The sequence below is a fragment of the Pongo pygmaeus genome, chromosome 10, assembly GCF_028885625.2.
Source record: "Pongo pygmaeus isolate AG05252 chromosome 10, NHGRI_mPonPyg2-v2.0_pri, whole genome shotgun sequence".
Lineage (NCBI taxonomy): Eukaryota > Metazoa > Chordata > Mammalia > Primates > Hominidae > Pongo > Pongo pygmaeus.
This window is the reverse complement of record NC_072383.2, coordinates 102,399,771-102,424,665: the sequence shown is the minus strand read 5'-3', so window position 1 is coordinate 102,424,665 and position 24,895 is coordinate 102,399,771. Positions and strand designations below refer to the sequence as shown.

General features: G+C 42.7%; 2 protein-coding genes across 2 annotated transcripts in view; one reads left to right on the top strand and one right to left on the bottom strand.

Moving 5' to 3' along the window:
- Positions 1-249: 249 nt before the first annotated feature.
- Positions 250-24,895, top strand: part of LOC129010213 (putative tetratricopeptide repeat protein 41) — a 72,271-nt gene continuing 47,625 nt past the window's right edge. The window contains 5 exon segments of the mRNA XM_054444168.1: positions 250-1,069; positions 4,634-4,814; positions 9,764-9,978; positions 18,289-18,449; positions 22,054-22,495. Of these exon segments, the coding sequence (XP_054300143.1) occupies positions 250-1,069; positions 4,634-4,814; positions 9,764-9,978; positions 18,289-18,449; positions 22,054-22,495 (1,819 nt within the window).
- LOC129010217 (large ribosomal subunit protein eL21-like) lies at positions 24,047-24,603 on the bottom strand. The gene has a single exon (XM_054444175.1). It carries the CDS (start codon positions 24,572-24,574, stop codon positions 24,092-24,094), a length of 483 nt encoding a protein of 160 aa, XP_054300150.1. The 5' UTR covers positions 24,575-24,603; the 3' UTR covers positions 24,047-24,091.

The window sequence follows — 24,895 nt, the reverse complement described above, 5'->3', positions numbered from 1 at the left end:
TGGAAGAACAGGGGAGACATGCACTGCCTGTAATCCTAAAATGAATGTTTTTTTCTTTTTCAGTCCTAACTTAAACTGAATTGTTTTTCAACTCTGATCTGTCCCCTGGTTGGCATCTCTCACCTTCCAATACCGATAAGAAACAATTTTCAAGAAAGATTTCCACCTGTTCATAGCAAACATAATTGGGAGGAAGATTAGAAGCAGTGGGGGTCGGTGGCTGTGCTAGGATGAAAATTGTGATATTTTATGCATAGTGTTGTCCCCAAGCAAAGAGAAATGAGCCAGAAGACAAATGAGAATGTAGAAAGGTATACCCAATTCCTTCAAAAGCCCCAGAAACCCATTCAGCCTTACATCTGCTCGACTCTGAATGATTTTCAAGAAGAGAGAGACTTTTTGGCAAACAACATCTTCCCTCAGCTTAATGAACTCTGCAATTCCTGGGGCACATATTTCAAAGCCGTGGACCTGAGTTGGTCCGCATTAAAGGCCCCGAAATCCTTACCCACCCACCTGTTCAGACAGTATTCTTGTCTTCGCTCCCAACATCTGAAGCTCTGCCTTGACTATGTGAACAGCTGCTTTCCCTTTTTCATCTGCATGCTGGGTCAGATGTATGGAGACTTCCTCCCCGACTACTCACATTTCATGAACTCCAGAGTGACTTGCTTGTCAAGCTTATCCAAAGTAGAACAGAATCTCTATGTTGCTGCCAAAAATGGTTATCCTTGGGTTCTGGAGAACCCCAACTGCAGTCTGACGGAGTTTGAGATAATCCAAGCAGCATTTCTGAATGAATCTCAATTTCAGTATTTTTATTTTAGGACTGGAACCACACTGCTGAAGGCTTTAGATGATGAGGAAAAGGGAGAGAGGCTGCCCTCGAGTTCTTTAACTAACGAAGAGGAAACATTGAGGATTGGAAAGCTTAAGGCCAAGATTATTAGCAAAGGGCTCCCTGTGCGATTTTATAGTGATCTCCATGAGTTGGGCGAGCTGGTTTTCAAGGACTGGTCAGTTGTGATAGAAAAACTTCATCCAGCCACTTTAATGATTGAAAATATAGGTTAGTAAATATAGAGATAACTAAGTCCATTATCAACATAAAGGTAATGTTTTTATAGGTCTTCCTTGCAAAAGGAATTTTTAAATGATTTCAAATATCCTTAAGCATTTAAAAATTATTATTGTGTTCTTGTGACATGTATTTTTCCACTTTGAAGATTTTTGCAACTGAAAATAAGAGCAAGTAATGAGTCAGTCATGGAAGATTGTTTGGGGGGTTAAGGAGCTCAGAGAAGACCCAAAATATCTGGCAGTTAAGTGAGTCTAGAGCAGTGGTTCTCAACCAGGGCCGATTTTGCTCCCTCAAGGGACATTTGGCCAAGTCTGAAAACATCTATGATTGTCACGATTTGAGGAGAGCTACTGGCATCAGCGATACTGACAAGCATCCTACAGTGCACAGGACAGCCCGCATAATAAATAATTACCCAAAATTCAGAAATACTGAGCTAAGAGGAAGAGAATCAACTTTTATTAATTTTCTGGTGCTTTGGTTATGCTATTACATTTAATCTTCAAGGTTTAACCCTGCTAGGTAGGTATTATAATTCCGATTCTGCAGAAGAGCAAATGAAAGCTGCTGTGTAGCAGTGAAATGACTTACCAATGTCACATAACTAGTGAGGGACCAATCCAGGATTTGAACTCAGGTCTCTCTGACTCTAAAATCTATGCCTGCTCTTTTTCACCATTTTTATTAAAGTGTGATTCATGGATTGGCAGCCTCAGCATCACATAGTAGCTTGTTAGAAAGGTAGAATCTTGAGCTCCATTCCAGGTCAACTGAATTAAAATTTGCAGTTTAACAAGATGACTAGGAGCTTTACATATATGTTAAAGTTTGAGAAGCATTGCCTGACATCATATTGCCTCTAAATGAAATGATTACCATTATTTTTGGAAATAATGTCCTGTGGACATGTACCAGATTAAAAAGGGAAGAGTCTGTCACCTAGACAGACTTCAGGAGGGATCTGTAATGATTATATGAAAAATAGACTATATGAAAATTATGTAAAATTGTATGAAAATATAATGTTTATATTCCTATGTGTGTCCTGGGGGTAGGAATATGGCCTGTGTCTTTGATCAGATTCTCAAAAGGCTTAATGACCCCAAAAGATTATAAATTACTGATGAAAGGGCCCAATTAACATGGGGATGGAAAATGGTGGCAGGTGGTACATTCTCAGATGCTTTCAGGGACCAGGCACACAATAGTCCTTGTAATGTGATAGGGAGCAGATGGATCTGTACGGAACAGGAGAGTCATTGAATTCAGTGTGGGTGGTGGTGGTGAAGACAAACCTCCGCAGGCTAGACAAAACTCTGCCTAGAAGCCAAATCATCCAGACCCTGGAAAAAGAACATTGTATCCGTCCCAACTCTTTTGGTTGCAGGTGACTCAAACTGATTTTAATGAAAAGGGAATTTATTAGCTTATATAACTAAAAAAGGCCAGGATTAAGTCTGATTCAGCTCAGGCTTCATTCAGTTGCTCAAATGATGTTACCAGACCCTCGTCTCTGACTGCTTCTCAGCCTGGCCCTGCTGTCCTGATGTTAGCTCAGCTCCTTAGCTTCTCTATCGTGAAGGAAGAGGAAGATGGGCCATAGCAGCTCCAGGTTCAAGTCCAGCAGAAATGGCTCAAAGTCCTAGCATTCCTAGCATTGAGTCTTTCTGGCTCTGATTAGCCTGACCTGGGCCATATGCTTGCATTTGATTCAATCACTGGGTGTCAAGGGAATGTGATGCTCTGATTGGCTAATCCTGGGTCACAGGCCACTTCTGGAGCTGGAAGTGGAGTTAGACTCCTTGGAATAATATGAACTGAGAGTTGGGATGGGTGGATCCCCAATGATAATCCAGGGCTAATAGTGAAACTAGGGTAGGGTGGTTGGATGTTGAGCAGCTAAAAAGAACCCACATATTTATGACAGGCTTGGGGTTTTAGAATCTGACAGACAGGTCATTGGATCTTGTATTTTTCAGCTCCTAGTTATGTGACCTTAAGTGCATTACTTACTATTGGTAAACCGTAGTTTTTTCTTCTGTAAAATGGGTTAACATTAACCACTTTGAGAGTAATTATGTAAACCACTAAAAACAGCACCAGACACATATCAGGCACAGAGTTAATAGCTAGTGAGAATGAATAATAACAAATGGGTTCGATAAGAATATATACATTTGGTTAAAGTCAGAAATGTGGTTAATATTAATATTCTTTTACTAATCTTAACCTGAACTGCATCTATTGATTAATATTCACTAATGTGTTCAAGAATATAGCCTTCCTGTGTTTTGGGGTTAAGGTCATATTATTTCTCCATAGTATTCTCCTTAGTCTTTGATTTTGGATACTACTGAAAGGTTAGCTTGTTTTAGACTTTATTCTTGAATGTATATATGTGGTCTAAATGTCTGAATTAGAAGGCATGGAATGGATGGATTATTTAAAAAATAATCCTTCCTTGCTTTAGAAGGGGCTTTAAATTCTTTCTCTTTTGGATCTTCAATGCTCTTTAATCACCTAGGTAGCTCCAAAATCTCATAGTCCACAGTTAGGGTAGTGATAGGCCATTTGGGCAGCTGGTAGTTATTGTAAGACAATGTAGAACTATCAGTTTACACTCTTGACCCATAGAAATACTTTTGAGGTTCTTGAAGATCCCTGAGACTATTGGATGAGATTCAGGGTTCGGTAAGAGGACTGTTAGACTGTGAGGTCATCCAGATTCTGTCTAAGATCTTGAAACTTGAAGCTGACCTTGGCCAGCCTGTGGATTCTCCAGGTCTATTCTGGTCCTGTCTGAGCCCTGGGGCAGCCCTGTTAACTATGAAGATACAGTGTGAGTATTTTGGGAACTTACCAGGCTAAACTATCTGGTGTTCCTTTTCCTGCATGTGTTGATAACAGTCTTTACTCCTAAACAAACAAACAAACATAGGGAATATGGGTGTCTCCAGAGACAGGAGGGCATTTTTGGAGCCCAGAACACCCTGACTTTTATTAGGCAATGAATTTAGAATTGCAGTAAATTAAAACTGGAAGAAACTTTAGAAATTATCCATTGTCTAGCCCCTCCCCCTTATTTTATCAGAGAATTTAAAAAACTTGCCCAATGGCAGAGCTGCAGCTGTACCCATGGTTGTTATCCTTATTAGGGCATTTGTCCTAAAAATATACCCCACTCGCTCAACCTCTGTCATAGATAGACATACCTCACAAGACTGAATTAGATAACTTCCTACTTCGCTAACAGTTTGAAAAAATGACCTGCATTATATAGCAAGCCTAATTTTTTTGCCCTTGTCATTCTGAGGTCATGAAATAACTTGGAATCCTAAGTAGGATTCTATGTACAAATAGCAGAAGAAAGGTTCAATTGTTTTCTTTCATTAGTATATTGAATGGGCTGTGAAATATGGAATATTTCACAAGTAGAAAGAAGGTGATATAGATACAGAGAGATACCTTCCTGGGCATTTATAATAACATGTAGAATCGAAAATGTGAAACTACTAATCTAAGTTATTAAAACTTATCTTTTTCACTATCAAGACTACAAGCACAGCTTTGAACGTTTCTATCACGAAGAGTTTATTGAGAAGTGCAACCAAATGTTTGTTATTTCCAAGGAGTCAGACAGGACGTTTGAAATCTTGGAAAAATTTGCCTTAAAGGATGTGGAACTTGATTTTAACAATGTGGCAGCAGGTTCCAGTTTAGATTCTGTCCCCAGGTAAGATGTCAAGAAATCCTAAGCTCAGGCAGAACAGCCTGACTTTGGTAAACAAAATCCCCCAAACTTGGAATGCCTTTTCTAACTTTCCCCATTCTATGCTCGTCCCTTCAAGCAAGAGAGATCCCCTAAAAGCCACCCTGGGGTTAGAATTTTCTTATCAGATATCACTCTGCACTTGCAAAATTTTTCTGGTATTTCACATAGTTTCCTCCAGTGTCCTCAAGAAGATTAGACAATTCCAGAGTGCAGGGAACCACCTTCTTTTTTCTCCCATACATCAAAGGTGGTCTATGTAATTTTTGAGAATGATGGAGTGACTTTAAAGAGAAGAAATTAGGCCAGGTGTGGTGGCTCATGCCTGTAATCCTAGCACTTTGGGAGGTGGAGGCAGGTGGATCACAAGGTCAGGAGATCGAGACCATCCTGGCTAACATGGTGAAACCCCGTCTCTACTAAAAATACACACAAAAAATTAGCCGGACGTGGTGGTGGGTGCCTGTAGTCCCAGCTACTTGGGAGGCTGAGGCGAGAGAGTGGTGTGAACCCAGGAGGCGGAGCTTGCAGTGAGCCGAGATCGCGCCACTGCACTCCAGCCTGGGTGACAGAGCGAGACTCCGTCTCAAAAAAAAAAAAAAAAAAAAAGAAGAAATTAGATTAGGAAATATGAATAACGCATCTGCATAATATTGTGTAATTTACAAAGAGCTTCCACATGTATCATCAGCTCATTATTAATTACATTCAGATATTCAGCTAGCACTTATGAAAAGGATATGGACCATATTATTTGTGTTTGTTTGTAAAGAATCAGGTTATCTTGAGCTGGGCATGGTGATGTATGCCTGTAATCCCAGCTAATCAGGTGAGGCGGGAGGATCCCTTGAGCCCAAGAGTTTGAGCCCAGCCTGGGTAACATAGTGGGACTCCATCTCTAAAGAAAAAAACAGGTTATCTTACTCAACATATGAACTCCTTCATTGTTTTATCCAGTATCCTCTACAATAAAACCTCCATATCTTTCTCACCCTGGGTGGTGAAATACCGTGTTCACCACCCACAGGCATTAGGAAGCTGAGGCCAGCAGTGAGAGAGCTGGGGTTACCCGTGGTATCCCTCCCAGTCTCATCCTTGGAAGCGGGGAGGTTCTTAGGATAGCTTTATTTTTTCCATTCTCATTTTCCAGCTCTTAAACCTTGCATCTCATGTGGCCTGTGAGAGATTTGTGCTTTGAAATAAAACTGCAGTGCTGGCATGGCTAAGGGCTGTTCTTCACAGTTGCTACCCCAGGTTCAGAACCTACTGGTTTAGTTCACTCAGGGACAGGGCTACCAACATTCTTGTGGTTCTGGGAACCCATGCCAAGAGGAAGACAATTTATTCAGTTAATACAACATGGTGCTCAGTCAATATTTTCAGATTACAGGACAAACATGTAGGTCATATGTTAAGAATATTAGGTTTAAGTAGACAAATTCATAGAGACAGAAAGTTGTTTAGTGCCTGTTGGAGGAAGAGGGTAGTGAAAGAAATGGAGAATGATTCTTAGTGGGTACGGTTTCTTTTTGGGGGTGCTGAAAAATGTTCTGGAATTAGATAGCAGTGATGCTTGTACAACCTCGTGAATATATTGAAAACCATGGAAGGGTACACTTTAAAATGGTGAATTTTTTAGTATGTGAATTATTTCTCACTTAGGTTATAATTTTAAGTGTTTCAGAGTGGATGAGAAATGTAATAAATTTTATTGCAATTGAACAACTCAAATTATTGTGCTCAGTAAAAATATAACAAATAAGCCCTTTTATATTAGATCCATGAAAACATTCAGGGCCTTGTTTGCTTTGCCATTTGGAAACAATGCTCTCTACCTTAAGTTCCTGAATAGTGTGTGTAGGTCAACAGAAAAGGAAAGTGCTTTTCAGGTTTCAAAGCATTGTCTTAATAACCAACTATATAGATCAATAGGATCCTTTTTTTTTTCTAATTTCGAAAGGAACCACAGATTACTTTGCAAAATGAAATGTTCTTTTTGTTCTTGAGAAGAAATTTAAGACCCTACCCCTGATTATGTGGCTGTCTCTGATTGCAGCTTTCCTTCATTTATTTTACCTGCTAGATACAAGAACTGTTCTAGAGATGGGATATGGCAGTGAACAGAAGAAACAAATCTCTGCCTCCACAGAGCTTGCATTGTGGAGACAGGCATGATAACCATGTGAAATATGTAGTATTCGTGAGATGCCTTAAGTGCTGTGGAGGAAAAGGAAACACTGGAAGGAATTAGGCCATCTGGTAGGGTGAGGGAAGCCCTCACTGAGACGGTGACATTGGGGTAACTACCAGAGATAGGTGAGGGAGCAAGCTATGCACATATGGATTGGAAGAGCATTCCAGACAGAGGTCATAGCAAATGTAGAGGCCCGGAGGCTGGAGAAATAGCAAAGAGGCCAGGCGGCTGGAAGAAAGTCAGCTGTAGGGTTGGTGGTAGGGGATGAGGCTGGAGATGCAATGGACAGCGGGGAGGATGTGGATCTTGTTTAGTCTTACAGGTCTTTGTAAGGACTTGGCTTTTACTGTACTACTTTTGAGCAGAGCAATAACCTGCTTACAAGACTCCTTTTTTTTTTGAGGTGGGGACAGGGTCTTGCTCTGTCTCTCAGTCCAGAGTGCAGTGGCACAATCCTAGCTCACTGCAGCCTCAAACTCCTGGGCTCAAGGGACCCTCCCACCTCAGACTCCCCAGCAGCTGGAACTACAGGTGCATGCCACCATACCTGGCTAAATTTAAAAAAAAATTTTTTTGTTTGAGACAAAAGTTATGTTGCCCAGTCTGCTCTCAAACTCCTGGGATCAAGCAATCCTTCTGTCTTGGCCTCCCAAAGTGCTGGGATGACAGGCATGAGCCACCATGCCTGGCCTCTATGACATATTTTGATGGACTCACTCACACTGCTTGGTTGAGACTGAAAGAGAGCAAAAGTGGAAGTAGGGCACAAAATCAAACCTGACCATTCAGATTTGCTGGTGAAATCATTTCAGCAATAAGGCATTGATTCCAAACTCATACTAATGAAGATGGAATTATTATTATTATTATTATTATTATTATTTGAGACAGAGTCTCGCTCTGTTGCCCAGGCTGGAGTGCAGTGGTGCAATCTTGGCTCACTGAAAGCTCTGCCTGCCGGGTTTGTGCCATTCTCCTGCCTCAACCTCCTGAGTAGCTGGGACTACAGGCGCCCGCCACCACGCCCAGCTAATTTTGTTTTTGTATTTTTAGTAGAGACGGAGTTTCACCGTGTTAGCCAGGATGGTCTTGATCTCCTGACCTTGTGATCCACCCACCTCAGCCTCCCAAAGTGCTGGGATTACAGGCGTGAGCCACCGTGCCCGGCCATGGAGATAGAATTCTTATGAAGCAACTTCTAATGACACTGTTTTACGTTTTCTTTTTTAATGAATTTTTAGGCTGATTTTCTTCTTTGCTGAAGCTGAATGTCAGGTTTATTTATTTCATTCACTCACTGAACAAGTTATGGTCAGGTGTTGTGCAAGTCACTAAATATTCAATGGTGAATAAGGTGAGCCTGGAAACTATCCTCCTCATGGAACTTACATCAGTGAAAAGCCACTAGACACGTATTTATTGAATGATAACTGTGTAAGGCACAAGGCCAGAGTGAATTTCATGGACCTGAGAATACTCTGCATATTCAGAAGCTTTTCAGTGAAAAAGAAAGCCACAGAACAAGTTGTGTTATGCTCCTGGCAGTTCAAAGAAATATATTCATGCAGTATTACCAGGTAACACACCCCACCCAGTAGAAGACTGTCAGTGAGTCACTAACAATGATAATAATTTAGTTGATTTCTAATTTGGTGGTCATCAGGATTGAAGGGAATTCTTGGCATATGAGTGCCTCCTTCCCCTCCCTTCCTCTCCCCTCCCCTCCCCTCCCTTCCCCTCCTCTTGGCCTCCTCTTCCCTCCCCTCCCCTCCTCTTCCCCCTCCCTCCCCTTACCCCTCCCCTCGTCCGCTCCTCTCCCCCTTCCCCTCCCCTCCGTCTCCTTCCCTTTGTCTCCTCCCCTCCCCCTCCCCTTCCCTTCCTTCCTTCCTCTTTCCCTCCCTCCCTCCCTCTCCCTCTCTCTCTCTCTCTTTCTTTCTTTCTCCCTTTCTTTCCTTTCTTTCTTCTTCCTTCCTTCCTTCCCTCCCTCCCTCCCTTCTTGTCTTCCTTCCTACAGAGTCTTGCTCTGTTGTCCAGGCTGGAGTACACTGGCATGATCTTGGCTCACTGCAACCTCCACTTCCCGATTCAAGCAATTCTCCTGCCTCTGCCTCCCAAGTAGCTGGGATTACAGGCACACACCACCACACCCAGCCAATTTTTGTATTTTTAGTAGAGACAGGGTTTCACCATGTTGGCCAGGGTGGTCTCAAACTCCTGACTTCAACTGATCTGCCCACCTAGGCCTCCCAAAGTGCCAGGATGACAGGCATGAGCCACTGCGCCTGGCAGTGCTTCAACTTCTGATGCTCTTCCAATATGATGTCACACCAAGGACCAGCCTGGCGCTGGTGGTGGTAACCCAAGGGAGGAGGAGCAAGCCAGATGCAAGGGCAGTGGACTAATGTGGTCGTTTCCCTCCCCAGGCCTTGGGACCTTTATGTAACCCTGGTTCTTACTGGACAGACCTAGGGTTTGTCTAGCTGGAAGGGCCTTCCAAAGTTGCTGTCTCTACTCTTCGAGTTTTACACAGGACAAAGCTAAAGCCCAGAGGGTGAATGACTTCTTTGAAGCCGGCTGAGGCCAAAATTGAAACTAGAACTTTATCTTTTAGAAGAAAAATGTATGCAGGAAAATTTTCTTTTCTTCCTTCCTTCTTCTCTCCTTCCTTCCCTTCCTTGGTAAATATTCTTTACATTTTATTACCCTTTTATTTTTTCAGAATAAATCCTATTCCAACTTACAAGTCTATTTTGCTCTTGTCTGGAGAACACGGTTGTGGGAAGTCCACTCTGATTGCCAACTGGGTTAATTACTTCAAAAAGAAACATCCGAGCATGTTGTTGATTCCTCATTTTGTGGGCAGCACCTGTGAAAGCAGCGACATCATGTCTGTGATCCATTACTTCATCACAGAATTACAGTACAGAAACTACGGTAAGAGAGTCAGACTTGCCATTCATTCAGGACTTCTCAGGGCAGTTAGAAATGGGTGGCTCTCTCTTCTGCTCATGTGGCTGTTGTTCCCTTGCTCTGATCTAAACCCTGTATTGCCTCCCACGTCTACCCACATCTTCCCTCACAGAGCTAGGCTTCCTTCCTCCTGCCTGCTTCCTTCCTTCCTGCTTGCCTTCTTTCCTTCCTCCTTCCTTCCTCCCTTCCTTCCTGCTTGCCTGCCTGCCTTCCTTCCCTCCTTTCTTCCTTCCTTCCTCCCTTCCTTCCCTCCCTCCCTCCTTCCTTCTTTCCTTCCTCCCCTCCTTCCTTCCTTCCTCCCTTCCTTCCCTCCCTCCCTCCTTCCTTCCTTCCCTCCCTCCCCTCCTTCCTTCCTTTCTTCTCCCTCCCTCCCTCCTTCCTTCCTTCCCTCCCTCCCTCTGTCCCTTTCTTCTTCCCTCTCTCCCTCCCTTCCTTCTCCCCTTCCTCCCTTCCTCCCTCTCCCTCCCCCCCTCTTCACCTCTATCCCCCTCCTCCTCTCTCTTTCTTTTTTCTTTCTTTCACCAAACATTACTTGAGTACCTTTCTGTGCCAGGGCACTATTCTAGGCAGTGGAGATACAATAGTGAACAAAATGGACACCAGTTTTTACCTCATGGAGTTTTCATGTTATTAGGAGAGGGAGGAGGACAAAGAATTAACTGTCACTAAATAAGAGACTGTTCGATAATGGTGAGTTCTATGAAGAAACCCAAAGCAGAGAAAGAGGTAGGCAGGATGTGTAGGAACTGTTAGGATTTTAAATAGGGTATTCTGGGGAATCTCACTGAGGAAGGGACAATTAAATACATCACTGAAAGAGAGGAGGGAGGGAACCAGGTGGGTGTCTCGGGAACAGCACTGTTGGAGGAAGCAAGTGCCAGGCCCTGGGTGGGACATGCCTCTCTACTACTGCTGCCCTACTCAATTCAATAACCATATATTGAGCAGATTCATTCTCTCATTTACTCACTCTTGCATTACAGAATATTTATTGGTTTCCTGTTTTGTGCCAGACACTCTTCCCAGTTCTGGGAATAGAGGAGTAAGTCAGGCAAATAAGGTCATAGCCCCCATAGATATTATGTCCTAGTTGACAATGGTAGATAACAAATAAATAGGAAACATGTCAAATAATTATTAGTGCCATGCAGTGTGATGTGATAAGGTGCCAGGGTGGCTATTTGAGCAGTCAGGGACTATGTCTCTGTCTTAGGGCAACTCTAGCTGCCATATCAACTGAATCTCATTTCAGTGGCTTCTCAAAGGAAAGCTTATTTCTTACTCATATAAACAGTATAATATGGGGTCCTTAGTTAGGTAACAAGTCACTTTCCTCCATGTGGTGACTTGGAGACACAGGCTTTCTTTCCATATTAAGGCTATGTCATCCCCTGGGGCCTCAGATCCCTCCACTTGTGTTAGGGGGAGGGGAAAGAGTGGAAAAGCACATCTGTTCCTCAGAAGTCCCAGACTGGAAGGGATGCATAGCCACTTCCACACCCATTCTTTTGACAAGCACTTGGCCACACTGGGTCCACATGGCCACACTGGGAACTGAGCAGGGATAGAACACTAACCCTGCCCTGTGGAAGGGGGAGCATGGGCTTTTGTGGAACAGGTAGCCATCCTCTCTGTTACTTTCTCTGTGGAGATCTCATGGACACGAAGGTAGGCAGCCATGTGGAAACCAGGAGAAAGAACATTCCAGGCAAAGAAAACAGCTCAGGTCATACAGCTCCTCAGCTGGAAAGCAAGTTGAATGACTTAGAGAGGGAAAGAGAGCCAGTGTGGCTGGGTGGCGATGGACTGCAGGAGGGAAAGGTGGGGCCACTCTGGGCTTTGCAGGCCATAACATTAGGTTTGGATTCTATTAAGTGCAGTGGGAGGCCAGTGGAGGGTTTTAAGCAGGGGAATGACATGATTCGATTAATATTTTTAAAAGACCAGAATCAATCTGGTGTGTGGAAAATGTGTGTAAGGGGACAAGCATGAGGCAGAGACAGGTGTTAGAGGCTACTGCAATAGTCCAAGCCAGAGATGACAGTGGCTCAGAGAGGACAATAGCAGTGGAGGTGGAGGGTTTTGGGTGGATTGAGGATTTGCTGATGAATTGAATGTGTGGGTTGGAGGAAAGGGAGGAATTGAGAACTCCTAGCTTTTGGCTTTAGGAAGCTACATGGGTGGTGAGGGCTGTTGACTGAGATGGGCCAGCATTGGTGGGGCGGTGGAGGGGAAGCAGGTTTTGAGGGAAATGGAGTTCTGCTTTGGGCGCGTGATATTTAAGTTGCCAGGTGTGGGCCAACGTGTAATCACAATCGTGTGGGACCTGTATGGTGCCTGACTGCTAGGAGCAGCTAGGGAGTCTGACCACTTGCGTTCAAACCTTGTCTCACTACTTATTAGCTGTGTGACCCTGGGTGAGTTATTTTAACCCTCTGTGGCTCAGTTTTCCTATTTGTAAAAAGTGGATAATAATAATTATTTTTAAAATGTGCCTTACAGGTAGTTGACAAGATTAACTAAGATAAAGTATGAAAGACCAAGGCTCTTAGTAAGCATTGGCATATAGTAGGCATTGATAAATCTTAGCTGTTACTATTGTTAGGCGCCTGCTGTGTATTTCCATGTTTGTATGTGTCTGACTTTGCTTGCTTTTGGAATTCATCTCTTGTCATGCAGGGACACATACCCATGTGTGCCTTTGGGCCCTAAGTGAGTATACGAGTGCCCAGGGTGAGTTTTGATGGGTGTATCTTATCTCTATAAAAGGGTCCAGGGATTTGAGTTTCTTTCTGTGCATGTGGTGGGTGTCTGTGAGTAAACAGAGGGAAGAACACGTGTGGATGAGGTCTTTATGGTTGCATTTCTCAGGGCATATAAAATGGATAAAGTCAAAATCAGTAGAAGCAGGTGTGACTGTGTCTACATAGCGACTAATTCTATTCTGGCACATCCCAAAGGTGTTCAGTCTGGGCAGGCTGATGATGTAAACTCTGTGCTACACACTCAATTACGATTTTATTCCCAAAGTGAATTGTTATTTTAATGAACGTGTGTTTGGATGCAAAGAACTCCTAATAAAAACAGCTGCTGTCTTTCAAAAAAACCAGATTTTTAGGCTGACAACAGTAGAATAAGCTCAGGAACAGCCTACGAATACTTGACACTTTCTAACCCTGAGAAAACACCCCTCCTCATTAACAAGAGGAAGGGCTGGTCCTGGACTTGGCCCACAGTTCTGGCTCTGTCACTCATTAGCTGTGTGATCTTGGGCAGTTTACTTAAGCTCTCTGTTCCCGAATTTCTCATCTGTAAAATGAGAGTGGGGTTCATAGTACTAACCTCATAAGGGTCTGTGAGAATTAAAACATAATACAAAATTTTTTAAAACTGCGTTAAAAAAACCCAAAAAACATAATACAAAATACAAGTAAGGAATTTAAAGTAGTACATGGCACACAGCTGCGATTATTGTTGTTGTTGTTATTATTTATTATTGTTGTTGTTATTATTCCTTTCTGAGCTAGAGAAAGAAGCAGGGTGTGGGGGCTGCTAGGGGAAACAAGACATTCTTGTTCATTAGCTAAGTAGGGAGAGGAAGGACTGCAAAACAAGAGAGTTTGCAGCTGTCGCCTCTGCAGCCCAGAAAGCCTGCAGGTGATCGGAGAAGCCTAGCCCCAGAGTCATTTATTGTGGCTGCCTTTGCTGAGACCTGGTTTCACCTGGGTGAGGTGGATGTGGGCAGAGGAGGAAGGGCTGCTGCTGCGAACACAGCCAGCCTGAGAGGCCAGGTGCTCGGAGCAGATTCAGCCTCTTTGCAGAGAGCATTTTTCTGCAGCCCGCCTCAGCTGTCTGAAGCTGCAGATCCTGCGTGGGCTGTGAGCCAGGGACCCTTTCTATCTGGGGCACCTAATCACACCCAGTGACACTCATATTTCTGCTCTTCTGTCCTCAATCCCTGCTTGCCAGGATAAAGGGATCTTGTAGATGGGAACTGCCTGTAGCCAGCTCTACTGACTCCCACACCCTTTGCCTGCCTTGCAGGCAACTGGTGTCACAGAAGACACGCTTCATAGAAGGTCAGAGTAGTTACTGACTTTTTTCTTTCGTTTTTCTCTTTTGAGACAGGGTCTTGCTCTGTTATCCAGGCTAGAGTGCAGTGGTGTGATCACGGCTCACTACAGCCTTGATCTCCTGGGCCCAAGTGATCTTCCTACCTCAGCCCTCCTGGTAGCTGGAACCTCAGGAGTATGCCATCATGCCTGGCTAATTTTTTAATTTTTTGTAGAGACAGGGTCTTGCCATGTTGTCCAGGCTGGTCTTGAACTCCTGGGCTCAAGCAATCCTCCAACCTCAGCTTCCCAAAGTGCTGTAATTACAGGCGTGAGCTACCATGCTCAGCGTTGTCACTGATTTTCTTATTTGCATGTTTCCTCACCATGTGACCCCATGGAACCTGGAGGCAGGTTTGAATAAGTTCCATTTATTGAAGGCTTTCTATGTAGCGGTGCTAAGGGCTTTATCAGCGTCTCATTTAATGCTCTCAATGGTCCACCCATAGAATTATCATCCCACATAGGAAGAATGGGGCTCAGAATGTCAGAGCCACACAACTACGCGAGGGCATAGCAGGGAGTGCAAACTCAGGTCTCTGTTGGGATCGAAGCCCCTAGTCCTCATCACTACACTGCCATCCTCCTTGAGCCAGCAAAGGAAAATTTCCCTCCTGTGGATGCTTTTCATCAGTCTCCTCTCCCAGCATCGGGAAGGTCTCTGCTCAAGTTGGTGATGTGGAATGGAGAGAAATCCTTGGCAGAGCTTGCCAAGCTTTTCGCCTTGGGCCCTGTTGACTTCCCAGCCTGATCTCTTTCCCTTTGCCCCACAGGTTTGATCTCCTTAGAGCCTTTGCCGATGCAGTTCTCTTCTCCTAAAATGCCCCTTCCCTTGTCTCAGGGCAGTGGAATCCTTCTCATCCTTTATGGCCCTATTCAAAGGTCACCCCCTCCATAAGAGGGGCTGATGGGTACCTCTGTCCCTCAGCCCTAACTTTGACCACGTGACACAGGACCCCCAGTTCCACTGCATCTTAGTTTACACAAGTGTCTCCCTCCAGGCACTGTGAACTTGCCTCCCTAGGTCCCTCGGGTGAATTATAAATGGTCCTGTGATCTGTCTTATTGTTTGTCTCCTTGTGTAAGTTCTGTGAGTGTGGGGATCATATCTATTTTATTGGCCATTGTCATACCCAGTGCCTGACACAGACACCGAAGCTTCTCAATAAACCTATGTTGAATGATGAGAGATAACACTGCTAAAAAGCACAAGAGTTTGTCAATCCCTAGATGGCTGTTTAAACACGTGAGCTATTACCATTTAAATGAGGCAATTGGCCATTATCATTTAGTAGAGACAGATTGTTCCTGCCAAAATAAGGAGAAATGTTTAGAATCATTTTCCAATACTAGTAACGCTGACTGTATTGTCAACATTATTTTCAGAAGAAATAATTATAATCACCAAAAATGTGGTTTTAAAACCACTCAACATATATTTTCCTTCATATACAAAGATATAAATCTATAAGCATCAGCCATGAGTATTTTTTTTTTTTTTGCTTAGGATGAATTTTTGCTGATTATATTAGTGCTCTATGCTCTGTGACGGTCAGGTGGTATATACTTCCTGAGGTTCATTCACATTCACCTTGTCACTTACACTCTATGCCAACCTTGTGGAAGAGGCAGAGGAGCCACACCTCTGTGGGTTCTGACAGGGGCTGCTTGTGAGCCATCTACACTAAGAAATGGGGGCCACACATGGCTTGAAAACAAACCATTAGAAAAAATAGTGTTTTAAAAGCTCCTGATGATCTATGTGTTCACATTCCCTTCACCTCTCTGGGCCTCAGTTTCCTCATCTACAAAATGAAGGGTCTGGACTAGGCTAGATGATTTCTAAGAACCCCTTCTGCCCTAAAATTCTGTCGTTTCAGTTCTGAAATCTCAACGATGTCCATAATTTTAAAGGTTTTTAAGTAAAAACTCAAGGGATGAATCATCAAGCTGAATTTCTTTCTCTTCCCTTTCTTGAAAATCATTTTTCATTGTTTGATATAAGCTCAGTCTCTATCTTTTCTGACACCTTCACTTTCTTAATGTCCCACATTCATAAAAAAAGTTTCAAGTAATTGATTTTATGATCATTTTGTTATAAAAATCTCTTTAAAAGTTAACACTGCTATACTATAAAAAGATGAATATAGAGAAAGTAACTTATTATAAAACAATGTGTATTTGAACATGTAAATGATCAGACTTGAATCAAAGACATAGTGCCTCTGTATAGAAAATCACCATAAAAGCAATAAGTTTCAGTCTATAAATATAGGTTGACTTGGGTGTGTCTTATTAAAGACTCAAACATTGGCTGGGCATGGTGGCTCATGTCTGTAATCCCAGCACTTTGGGAGGCTGAGGCAGGCAGGATCATCTGAGGTTGGGAGTTCGAGACCAGCCTGGCCAACATGGTGAAAATCCGTCTCTACTAAAAATACAAAAAATTAGCCAGGCTTGGTGGCGTGCGCCTGTAGTACCAGCTACTCGAGAGGCTGAGGCAGGAGAATCACCTGAACCTGGGAGGTGAGATTGCAGTGAGCCAAGATCATACCACTGTACTCCAGGCTGGGCGACAGAGTGAGACTCCATCTCAAAAAAAAAAAAAAAAAAAAAAGAAAAAGAAAAAAAAAAAGACCAAACTTCATAGGAAATATTGCTATTGGGTGGTGATTTTCTGAAATGGTGACTAAATCTTGGTGTCATTTTAGACAAAACAATGTATAATCTTCCATCAATTTATGTGGTGTTACATTCTAGAAAATTCAATGTGTTTTAAAACCATACAAAAAATAGTTTGTGTTTATATGTAAAATGGAGTTGGTTTCTAGGTTAGGTCATTATCAATTTTTTTCTCCCCCTTACGTGATTGTCGAAATATCTGAAAGTCAGGTAGACCTGGGGACAAAGCTTCATTGGGTGTGACTGTCCTGTGTTGTAGGATGTCTCAAAACCCTGGAACCTCTCCTGTTAAGAAACACTACTCTAAGCAATGTCCTGTTTTTCAGCTGTTCATGGTACCTTCCTATGTCCCAGCCTTGGGCTGTGCTGTCTTGATGATATGCCCTTCTCCTCCTCTCTGCCTGTGTACCCTTAAAGGCTTATTTGAAGTGTCTTTCACACAGAGCTTTTCTTTATTGTGATGGTTCTACATCAAGCTTCAGTAGCCTCCAGACTCATATTCTGCCTTGAAATTTGGCTATTTGTATACAGAACCAATTTCCACTTCCTTTAGCTGTTTGACTTCATATATGAATGATTTTATCTCCTCTCAGCATCTAGCATGGAACCGTCACATAATAGGCAACTGATAAATATTTGCTAAATATAATTACTCTCAACGACTCTAACAAAATCTTAAGGCATCTGAGAGACCTAATAAATTAAATGTTCTACATGTGACTCAATTTTCCAGACCTCAATGCGCTTAAATTTCTGTGGAAAATATTGCTTTTGAAAAATAAAAGCAAGACGGAAGTTGCAGTAAAATGTTCTTAGGGTATTAGGTAGTTGATTACAACTTAGAGTTTCTGCTACTAGGTCACTTTATCGCAGTCTGAAAGTCAGTCATCTCTAATGATTTCCTTTGCCTTTTGGGGGTTCATAGCTTAGTTCTTTCTAAGAATGTATACTTTCCAGAATCCAAAGTCTAGGGCCCAGTAGTGTGGCTAGAGTTTAGGATTATTTCTGTTAAGTTTAAGATGGGGTAGGGCCAAGGAAACGAGATGGTGGGTGGGAGCTTCTATATTTGAGCATTACTGGAAGAGCCCAGGGTGGTGGCTGTGACCCTAAGCACGCACCCAATGTTAGGCAGTGTCAGAAACTTCACAGATCACAGGGCTTCTCTTCGTATCCAACTCTTTGTAACATGACCTGTTTTTGCATTCTGGAAGATGAGAGTAATGTTTTGGATCACACAAAAATATTTTTTATATCAAATCCTGAAAATGTATTGGAGACAATCTGTTGGTAAACATTGTTATTGTGTCTTCTGGGTTGAATATTTTGAAGGTGGTAATCACATGTATACATATGTGTGTTAGACGTACAGCTGTGAGTAGCACTCATTTTTCCCAACCTCTTCTGCTTCCCCAGCCCATAAACATGTTTTAGCAATGACGGAATCGTTTCCACCTAATTTGAACAAATTTCTATGCTGTAGGTACTCAGCTTGAAACAGATATTCTTAACGAAGACTCAGATGGCTTGGTCTTTTTACTTCTTGTGGAAGTATTCATTGCTTCCATCAGTTTAAAGCCATGCATACTTGTACTAGATGGAATTGAAGAACTGATTGGCATTTATGGGATTTCAGGTCAGAAGGTAACGTCTTTTTAAAATAACCGCTATTTTATCACAACTTTATAAAAATAAAACAATTTAAAAAAAGAAATACGAAGAATAAAAACTTCATTATTTAGGATGTATTATATATAACACCTTTCCATTGTATCACACATCTCTAGTTTTAGCCAACACTGCTTTTAGTTACTGCTTTATATTTTAATTAATTAAGAGACAGGGTCTTGCTGTGTCGCCCAAGCTGGAATGCAGTGGGATGATCATAGCTCACTGTAACCTCCAACTCCTGGGCTCAAGCCATCCTCTTGCCTCAGCTTCCAGACTGCTGAGGCACACACCACCATGCCTGGCTAATTTTTTCAACTTTTTGTAGAGATGAGGTTTTGCTATGTTGCCCAGTCTGATCCTGAACTCCTGGGCTCAAGTAAGCTTCCCAGCCTGCCTTCCAAAGTGCTGGGATTACAGGTGTGAGCCACTGCACCCAGCCCTGCTCTATATTTTATTGAACAAATACTTCTATAATGTATTTACAATGGGCCAGGCACCATTTTAGGAACTTTAATAACATTAATGCATTTGGCTGGGCACAGTGGCTCACGCCTGTAATCCCAGCACTTTGGGAGGCCGAGGATGGTGGATCACCTGAGATCAGGAGTTCAAGACCAGCCTGGCCAACATGGTGAAACCCCATCTCTACTAAAAATTCAAAAATTAGCTGGGCGTGGTGGCAGGCGCCTATAATCCCAGCTACTTGGGAGGCTGAGGCAGGAGAATCGCTTGAATCCGGGAGGCAGAGGTTGCAGTGAGCCAAGGTTGTACCATTGCACTCCAGTCTGGGCAACAAGAGTGAAACTCCATCTCCAAAAAAACAAAAACAAAAACAAAAACAAAAAGAATATTAATGCATTTAATTCGCACAACAACCATATGAGGAAGAGACTGTGCTCATCTTCCCTATTTACACAAGGAGAACTGAGCACAGAGATGGTAGGTGGCTTGTCTAAGGTCCTAAGATGGTTAAGTGGTGGACTCAGAATTCAGACATGGGCATTCTGGTTCCAGCCACTGGGGCCTTTCCCCATGCACATATCTGCCCCCTATTTTATACTTTGAACAGTCTTACTGTTTTTTATGTTTTATAGTTTGGTCTACCTCATCTTCACTGGTTTTACACATACAAAATCACATTCATGGGTTGTCATCTTCAGTTTTTCTCCTGTTTGAAATAATATTGGATCAGTGGAACCTCTACTAATGCTTGGCACTAGTTATTACTTTGGGAAGCAGCTTCTTTAAAACTTAAAACTATATGTAATCAACCAGTTATGTGAATAAGATCTGTTTCTCATAGAAAATATGATAAAAAAGAAGAAAACAGGAAATTAAATACACTCATTGTCTCACCACTGGTAACTATTTTGCTGCTGTATACCTTTTTCCTATGGATATCTATATATACATATACATATACATATACATATACATATACATATACATATACATATACATATTTATGTAAAGAAGTTACACACCACATTGTTTCCTAACCTGCTTTTTAATTTAATATATCATAATGCTGGGGGCGGTAGCTCATGCCTGTAATCCCAGCACTTTAGGAGGCCAAGGCAGGCAGATCACTTGAGGTCAGGATTTCGAAACTAGCCTGACCAACATGGTGAAACCCCATCTCTACTAAAAAAAAAATACAAAAAATTAGCCAGGCATGGTGGTGCACACCTGTAATCTCAGCTACTTGGGAGGCTGAGACAGGAGAATTGCTTTAACTCAGGAGGTGGAGGTTGCAGTGAGTTGAGATGACACCACGGCACTCCAGCCTGGGTGACAGAGTGAGACTCCATCTAAAAAAAAAATTGTATGTATACCATGAGCACTTACTATAGGCAAAGCACTATTAGCAAAGACAGACAGACATGGTCCCTGCAAAGAAATGGAGCTTTCATTCTAGTGGGGAATGGCAGACATCAGTGAAGTCATATCACTCAAATAAATATAAAATTGCAACTGTGACGTGTGCTGCTACAGATTGGTATGTAGTATTGTGACAGCCTCTCATGAAGTGATGGCTTTCTGGAAGAAGGGCCTGAGGCAGAGCTCTTTAGAAGGAGGAAGGATGGCCAGACAGTTACCTGAAGCAGTTTAGGGCAGCGATTAGGAGCCTGCCTCTGGTGCCAGACCCTTGGTTTGAATTCCAGCTCTGCCACTTAAGCTAGCAGAATGAATTAGTTAAGGCATGTAGCTCCTCTATCCTTGAGTTTCTTTCTCTGTCTTTCTAGAGTGTTGTCATGAGGATAGAATGAGTTCATGTATTAAAATTATGCCCAGGATTTAATTTACAGAGGTATGGTCGGGTGACCACATGGAGAGGTCGGTGCCACTGAAAGATGAAGTCATTACTTATGTTTCCTGAGAGAAGGGGACACGCTGCGCAGGGACCCAGGGGAAGGGTGGTCAGGAGGCAGAGGACAGGAGCAAGGGGAAACTGAAGCCAGAGCCTTTACTGGGGTTTCTATAGGAATGGCAAGGCAGGGCAGGGTAAACAGTTTAGGGTTGGCTAATTTGAATTTTTTTTTTTTTTTTGAGACGGCATCTCGCTCTGTAGTTAAGACTGGAGTGCAGTGGTGCAATCATGGCAATCATAGCCTTTACCTCCTGGGTTCAGGCCATCCTCCCACCTCAGCCTCCTAAGTAGCTGGGACTGTAGGCTGTGGGTATGAGCCATCATGCCCAGCTAACTAAAAAAAAATGTTTTTGTGGAGATGAGCTCTCTATATGTTGCCCATGCTTAATTTGAATAATTTTGATGGGCTTTGGGCACAGAGGCTGCCTCTAGTTGTCTGGTACCTGGCACTGGGTTGATTTAAGGAAGGGTTGTTGTGTGAGGTAGATCTGCACGCTAAAGGCAGATTCCAGGCAGGCTGTCCACCACCCCCAGTAGTTAGCCAGCTTTGGGAAGGGCTGGGTCTGTAAGGTCCTGAGGAATGTTAAATCATCCTAAGATGCAGAAATTAAAAACCGTAATTAATACAGTTAGTACCTACAGACACATTCAACACAGTGCCTGGCTCAGGGTGAGTTATGTGATGGTTGGTGTTATTAGGCAAAGAGGTATTGTGGGAAAGGCTATTAAAGGAATCGAGAAAAGATTGATCTTATTAGGTATTTATTTTGTTCCAAAATAAAATGATTTAACTCATGATAGTATTGCTGCACAAAATGACAACTTCTCAGCATAAAATAGCATCCTCTTTTTCAACTGAGTGGTTCCAATTGAACTCTCCAGTTTCCTCTGGTTATTCCTGTAGGTCATTCTTCAGAATTATGTGATTTTATTAAATTACTTGCTCCTAGGAACCTCTTTTTAGAGTTCCTATTTGCACAATCACATTCATAACTGACACATGAGTCAAATACGGTTCTATTGAGTGTGACTTGATATTTTCTTAGCACTGTAATGCTTACAATTCAAGTCACTATTAATAACCTTAACTCCAACCCTTATTCTATACTTACTCCCTATATTGTACCTACTCTAAGTTGAAAAACCATCAACAAAGTAATTATAAAGTCTTTAATGTTTTCAAATGTCTTTGATTCTCTCCATCAGGCAAAAGATTTTTCCTGGCTGCCACACTCACTCTCTTCTCGTTGCAAATTTATCATGAGCACTGTCTCTTCCAGCCTGTCCTACAAGTCGTTGTGTGCCCGCCCGGATGTGAGGACAGTGGAACTCATTAGCACAGGAGATGAAGAAACAAAATTAAACATCTTTAGAAAGCATCTCTCCATTCCCATGATGGACCCCTTCCAACAGAACACACAGGTGTTGAGGAAAAAACCAGACCTGAGTCCTTTAAAACTCACAATTCTAGCCAATGAATTGAAAGAATGTAGAATCTACTGCAATGAGTTTCAGTGTATGAAGGAGTACTTGGAGGCCATCTCTGTTCAGGAGCTCTGGGAATTGGTTCTCAAACGCTGGATTGAAGACTACAGTTGGACTTTTCAACCCAAAAGGGCAAATTTAGACACTGTGGCTTCAGGAGAAGGTAGAACTTGGCCACTGTTGACAGCTTTGTGGGAGTCCACAGGGAGAAAGATGTGTGGACTCCTGCGCAGGGAAGGGGGCTCTAAGGACAGGGTTGTCAGACAAAACACAGGATGCCCAATGAAATTTTTCTTTTTTTTTTGAGACGGAGTCTCACTCTGTCACCCAGGCTGGAGTGCAGTGGCACAGTCTTGGTTCACTGCAACCTTCGCCTCCTGGGTTCATGAGATTCTCCTGTCCCAGCCTCCCAAGTAGCTGGGATTACAGGCACCCGCCACCACTCCCAGCGAATTTTTTGTATTTTTAGTAGAGACAGAGTTTCACCATGTTGGCCAGCCTGGTCTCATACTCTTGACCTCAGGTGATCCACCCACCTTACCCTCCCAAAATGCTGGGATTACAGGCATGAGCCTCCATGCCTGGCCTGCCCAATGAAATTTGAATTTCAGATAAACAACAAATAATCTTTAGTAGAAGTATGTCTCAGATATTGCATGGGGTATACCTATGCTAACAATTATTTGAATTACAGACAAATAACAAATAATTCTCAGTATAAGAATGTCCCAAATATTACACAGGACATACTCAACACTAAAAATTAATTTATTGTTTATCTGAAATTTATATTTTACTGAGCATCCTGTATTTCTATTTGCTAAATTTGGCTCCTCTAAAGGACTCTGTGTGTTGGCTGTAAGGGGAACTGTATTAGACATAAATTTCAGTCACATTTTTCAAGAATCTAAGAAATGGAGCTTTCTTATTTCTATAAGTCAATGTATCCCTCTTCTGAGCCCACAGGCCTGCTGATGGCAGATACCTCATTTAGTCAGTTCAGGTTAATTCCATCAATATGGTTTGTTTTCAGTGAGCTTGGGATTTTCTCAGTCAGGCAAGGATTTGTGGCCTTCCCATATCTCCTTTGGGTCGATCTGAGATCCAAGGGCCTGGGTGCTGGGTGGCCTTTGTTGTTCTCTGTCCCTTCCTTCTTCCACCTAGGTGGCCATGGTCTCCATGGTCCACAGATGTTGACTTATCTGCACTTCTGGCTTCCTCTAGGACACCCGTGTGTGCATCTGTTCTAGGTTGCTGGATCTCTGTGGCTCCCGGCTGATGGGGGCCACATCCTAACAGAGGGTCCTCTCTCCTTAGCCAGCTTCTGTGCTCTGCTTGAGTCTTGTTCTCCTCTCTGATTCTCTCCTGTACTTTCTCAGTTCCACAAATGCTTTTCTTCCTGAGTGGGGGAAAAAGTCCTCTTTAGATCACCCTGAACTTATTTGAGTTTATTGTTTGTCATAAAAAAAATTTATTCCATGTGTTAGTCAAGAGTTGTTGTTGTTGTTGTTGTTGTTTTTTTTTAAGCTAGGGTCTCACTATGTTGCCTAGGCTGGCCTCCAACTTAGGGGATCCTCCTGCCTCAGCCTTCTGAGTAGCTGAGATTACAGGTGTGCCACCACCTCACCTGGCTCCAGGAATGTGTTTTTTTTTTTTTTTTGCTTTAAATATTTCTTTGGGGGAGAGGACACCACACTTCTACTCAATGAAGAGAAACATTTTTGTAGCCCAGAGGTCCTTTTTTTTTTTTTAACACCTATTATGCCATGAATTCATAGGGAATAGGTTCCAGCAGCTCAGGCTCCTTCCCATTGGTTCTCACAAAGTGTGCTTCTCTGGGTGGAGCAGGCTGGCGCTTTAGTTGAACCCAGGTGCCTTTCTCTTTGGCTTCTTTCTTTTTCTGATCATTTTCCTTCACGCGTTTCAGGAAGCTATCTCGGCTCTTAGAGTGCTTGATGTGCTCAATACGCACATTAATTCTCTTGGCAAGAATCTTGCCCTTAACTTGTTTGTTTACAACAATGCCAACAGCATGCTGGGTAACATTGTAGACTCTTCCAGTTTTGCCATGGTAACACTTGTGGGGCATTCGTTTTTGAACAGTACCCATTCCCTTGATGTCTACAATATCACCTTTCTTATAGATTCGCATATATGTGGCCAAAGGAACAACTCCATGTTTTCTAAAAGGCCTAGAGAACATATATCGGGTGCCTCTCCTCTTTCCCTTTGTGTTCGTCATTTTGGCGAATTACTGGAAGATGGCTGTTCCGGCCGAAAGGCAGGAATGTGTTTTATGATATTCAACAATCAGGCTTTTGAGAGTCAAAATTTGTTCCCTCAAGTCATTGTCCCTACCATGAACTTCAAAAGTCTATTTTGAAACTTGAGTTTTTCTCTGTTTTTCTCTGCTATAACAGTCTTCTCTTAAGGGCAGTGAATTTAAAATGGAGCAGGGATGGGGAAGTGGGGGTGAGAAGTAGAAAATACTTGGAATGAAAGACACAGCTGGGCACAGTGGTTCATGCCTGTAATTCCAACACTTTGGGATTCTGAGGTGGGT